This window comes from Engraulis encrasicolus, chromosome 14 (genome assembly GCF_034702125.1).
Source record: "Engraulis encrasicolus isolate BLACKSEA-1 chromosome 14, IST_EnEncr_1.0, whole genome shotgun sequence".
NCBI classification, from domain to species: Eukaryota; Metazoa; Chordata; class Actinopteri; order Clupeiformes; family Engraulidae; genus Engraulis; species Engraulis encrasicolus.
The window spans coordinates 7,905,435-7,910,434 of record NC_085870.1 but is presented as its reverse complement, the minus strand read 5'-3'; the positions used below and the strand labels follow the sequence as shown (position 1 = coordinate 7,910,434).

The 5,000-nt window shown below is 45.3% G+C and overlaps 1 protein-coding gene across 1 annotated transcript in view; it reads right to left on the bottom strand.

Moving 5' to 3' along the window:
- Positions 1–5,000, bottom strand: part of itpr1a (inositol 1,4,5-trisphosphate receptor, type 1a) — a 103,268-nt gene that overhangs the window by 41,369 nt on the left and 56,899 nt on the right. The window contains exons 31-32 of the mRNA XM_063214850.1: positions 4,671–4,871; positions 485–736 (exon numbers count right to left, since the gene is read on the bottom strand). Coding sequence (XP_063070920.1) covers positions 485–736; positions 4,671–4,871 — 453 coding nt within the window. The remainder of the gene's footprint in view (positions 1–484; positions 737–4,670; positions 4,872–5,000) is intronic.

The following is a 5,000-nucleotide window of genomic DNA, read 5'->3' as shown; positions in this document are numbered from 1 at the left end:
TGACACAGTGTGTGGCCATGTCACATTGCCTCTGGGATGTGGTCAAATTATTTAGTCAGGACTTTTATTTGGACACAGCTTGGCTCAGGGATGCAGTCAAATTATTTAGTCAGGACTTTTATTTGGACACAGCTTGGCTCAGGGATGCAGTCAAATGATTTAGTCAGGACTTTTGACACGACTTGCCTCTGGGCATGCAGTCAAATGAATTAGTCGGGACTTTAAAAATTTTGACTTGACTTGCCTCGGGGATGCAGTCAAATGAATTAGTCGGGACTTTAAAATTTTGACACACACGACTTGCCTCGGGGATGCAGTCAAATGAATCAGTCGGGACTTTAAAATTTTCACACACACGACTTGCCTCGGGGATGCAGTCAAATGAATCAGTCGGGACTTTAACATTTTGACACAGCTTGCCTCTGGGCATGCAGTCAAATTAATCAGTCGGGACTTTACTGTAATTTTGACACACAGGACTTGCCTCGGGGATGCAGTCCTCGTGCTTGACGACGCGCACGATGTCGTCGAGCGGCAGCAGGGAGTTGCACTTGATCTCGGTGTAGACGTTCTTGCCCTCGGTGCATACGGCCAGCAGCTCCACCAGGTGGATGTGGTAGCGCAGGGCGCTGTTGGGGTCCAGGCGCTCCCGCTCCAGCCGCATCATCTGCACCAGCGTCTGGAAGGAGGCCCGGTCGTTGTAGAACACCAGGACGTCTTCGCCCGAGTTCACCAGCTGCAAGACACACATTGCAATGCACGGCACGGTGCACATGCACACAGACAGGTGGTGGGCGACCTGCATTTATACGTCTACAGTCCAGCGCCACATACGATGGGACTCACTAATTCGACGCCCTTTCGGTACTTACCGCTTACGTCATACGACCCTAAACCTAACCCTAAGCCTAACCTTAACCTTAACCCTAACCCTAACCCTAACCCTAACCTTAACCCTAAACCTAACCCTAACCTTAAATCGCTTGTTTGAAATGTTTGATTACCATGTGAAGTACCGAGAGGGCGTCAAACTAGTGGGTCCCACATACAATACACCAAATGACCTGAATTAATTTACCGATTCCTTCCAATTAGCCTTTTTTTTGCACTGTGGCTTCAGACTATTTCCATTTTGAAGCGAAGCAACTGCGAAGTAACTGAGACCTGAGGAAGGTCAGTAGACCGAAAGCTTGGCCTATTATTAAAAAGAACACAAAGGGGATTTAAAATGTTCAGACATTTTTCTTTCAATTTTACACAGTTTTTGTTTATGTTTGGCACCTTTTAATCGAGAGTGCGGTGTGATCCGGTTAAACACAGAAGCGAAGCAGGAAAAAACACAACCGGTTTCCATAGAAAACAGTAGGGGGTCAGTTCTATGCCACCAGACGCTACTTTTCCTGCCTCAAATGCATCAAACTGAAGGTGTCTGACGACGTCACATGAAAAAGGCTGATTCACCCAGGTGATTGCTTGGTTGAATTAGACAAGTAACGGCAGGTCATTTGGAATATGTGGCACTTGGTTGTAAACTAATGAATGAGGGTTGCCCAACACTGCAGACAGATGGATAAATAATGATCATAAATAAGTCAAATCCAACATCCTTGGACTATAGTGACTCTTTGTTTCATATGCTGGACACTTCACGGACAATCAGCAGACTTCTGGGAAAGGTGTGGAGTATTTGTGACGTATTTGAATAAGTCAGTCTAACTGCAAGGAACAGTCATGTCTTGTGAGGGCTTTGTCAACATCTGAAACTGATTTTTTTTGGAGTCACTTCATCACAACAATTCTCTATTCAAGACGTAGGCTGTTTGTAACCGAGCAGTGTATTTGAGGACAGTCAGATTGAAATCACGAGGGTCTTTTTTATGGCCACAACGACAAGGCCAACTGAAGTAGACCTATGATTTTTGGCCCAGGCCCGAGCCCGAACCCGAACCCGAGCCAATTTCGGGTCGGGTCGGGCCTGAAATGTCACTCATTACGTTCGGGTAGGGTCGGGTTCGGCTTCTCTATCGTTGACAGTTTTTTTTTTTTTTTTTTTAAATAAATAAATAGGCTATGTATGTGCTTATAAAATATATACTAAAACTATGCATGGATGCTAGATCAATGAATACTTTTTATTAAATAAATAATTTGGATAAAACAGAGAAGGAGCTGAAATTGCTGTTTAACAGGAGCCGCAGCGCAGAGCCAGAGCATGCTTTGTTCACGTGTCGTAAACGCTGTCCTCTTAATTATCTTCCTCCGCAAGTCTGCATGATTTTGACCAGGATCCCGATAATATGGAACAGCAAGAAGTGAAGGATAAACTAAAGACAGGGGAACTGAAAAGGAAACCCCACACCGGTAAGAGTGAGGTCCTCCCGTTTCTTTCTCTGTGTAGGCTGTGCGTTAATAATATTCCACGTCAGTTGATAATCCAGCAGTGCAGTGCCTGCTGCTGGAATGCACGCGCTTTCCCTCGCCTCTCCCTCCCATCACAGTGCGCTGAGGCATTTCGGCCGTGTTTTGGCCACGAGAGACGCGTGGTCTGCAAAAAACAGAGGTCGCCTCATCAACCCGACACATACTGTAGCCTAATAAACTCTTGCAATGGCAATTCAAGAACTCCTTCATTCCTGTTCTGCTGCTCGCGTCGTTGTTCTTCTTTGTCTCGCTGTCTCTCTCTGTGAAAGTGCCGCGCTAGATTTTTAAGGTCGTACTGCTGCTGTGGCTTATGGCCCAATGATCAGCCGGTCAAAATGACGGACGCCCTTAAAATTTTCCGCCAACTCTTAAAAAAAGCGTCAATGATGGATTATCGCTTAATGTAACCTCTGTGCACTGCAGTGCAGCATACACAGAAATATAAAAGATGGCCTGCATGTTTATACAGTCTATTTAACTTAGATTTCGTAACAAAATACTTTAATGGCTTTAATTTAAGGGCTTTGATTTGTTATCATAGATCACCCCTCCTTATAAATAAAATGTGAAATTTCGGGCTTCCCTCGGGCTCGGGCCTACACATCCAATAATTAGTCGGCCTCGGGCCGGGCCCGGCCCAATTCCATTGGGCCCATGTCGGTTCGGGCTTGGATTTTTTTACCCGTTCTTACCTCTGAACTGAAGCCACTGTCATCATCATACCAACGTCAGCAACACAGCTGAACAAATGTGGGGGAGGGGCGAAGTATGACAAAAATCAGCTGCAGCTGGATATGGGAAGTTGGCAGTTTACTGGATATGGGAAGTTGGCAGCCGTCCAGGAGGGAAGTACCCTGGGCCTGGGGATTAACATTTTGAAGAGGACACAACTGTTTCTCTCTTTTTGCTTACAGGGTGATTTCTTTATTGCTTTGTTTTTTTTCGCTCATTGTCTTGTTTTCTTTTTCATTGTACCGTACCATTACAATATTCTACACTGTAGATCTGTCTGTCTGTCTGTCTGTTCAATTGAAAGGGCTGATATGCCGCAAAATACACAATTCAACATCTCCAGTGCTGAGAAAGTCTCAAGTTTTAGCTTCAAAGACCTTTTTCACGGTTAATACCATGACTAGTAATATTAATTTGATTGATGTTAAAAAATAAAGCTGCTATAAAAAGACACAACTTGTCCTGAAACCACAAACAATCCTTCCTTTCCTTTGAGAATGTGTGCTGTTTGAGGCATATCTGCTCTACAAAGTCAAAGTGCAGTAACTATACTGGCATCCAAACTGAGAAAAATGCCTTTAAAAGCCTTGGAACTAGGTTGGGTATTGTAGTTGTTGTCATATTTCTAAAACAGGACACATTTGGACTTTAAGGCTTTGCCACAAGATAAAAGAGGTGTAATGAAGATCATTTTCAGTCTAAACTTCATTTTGACAAAATACTTTATGTAGTTTTTTTTCTTTATCTGATAGGACAGTGTGAGAGGTGGACAGGAAGCGAACTGGGAGAGAGACGGGGAGGGGTCGAAGGGGCAAAGGACCCGGGCCGGGAATCGAACCCGGGTCAGCCGCATGGCAGGCCAGCGCCCCACCGATTGGCCACGGCAGGGCCATACTTTATGTAGTTACTGCACTTTGCCTTTGTTCGGCAGTACAGACAGAGAGTAGAGAGAGAGAGGTTCTATTGGCCCATTGTTTCCGGGTTCTATTATTGCAAGGGGGAGGGGGGGAAATCCCCCTTTAGGCAGACCTAGGCAGACCTAAGGACAGTTCTATTCAATGCTAGGAGTATTATGACACGCCCCTTTAGGCAGACCAGAACCTGGACATGTTAGGTGCCCATAGCAACCTATTATGTTGGCATATCTCTATATGCTTAAAGGGCAACCCCTGCCAATTTCAATATGCTGTTGTATTGCTCACGCTACCCTTGACTTGTCAGTACCCGGTGACGCCGCAGTTTTTGGCCCAGCCCTTTCCAAGATATGAGCTATTCTAATGGGGGCAACTTTTGTTTACATTTTTAAAAAATGAGCATAGGCCTGCTCCAAATATTTTCCCAAAAGGTATCGCTGTTTGCTAGCTGTCTGCTGATGTTGCATAACCTTTTGGATGTTTTTGGGAATAAATAAAATTGTTTTTTTGAAATGTAAACAATCTCTGAATCTCACAAGAATCTCTGCTACTAGTGTACTACTAGTGTGTTACTAACCCACAGTACTACCGACTACCTACTACCTCGGCCATGACGATGTCCTGGCACTTCTTGATGAACTTGTTCTCGGCCTTGACGATGGTCTGCAGGAACTTGAGGTACTGCACGTGCCGGCCGTGGGTCTCGATGCAGTGCACAAAGTGCTGCACCACGCGCTCGTTGATCTCGCTGCACAGCTGGAAGTTGTTCATGAAGATGTGCTGCATGGTCACCGCCTCCAGGATCTACGATGGAACAGAACACAGGGCAAAACATGTAAGGGCCTCTGCACACCGGTTTTGACAATTTCAGTTACCTCCGCACACTGGTCTCTCTAGGTCGTCCTCAGACGAGCCTTCCATCGTTGCTTCCAG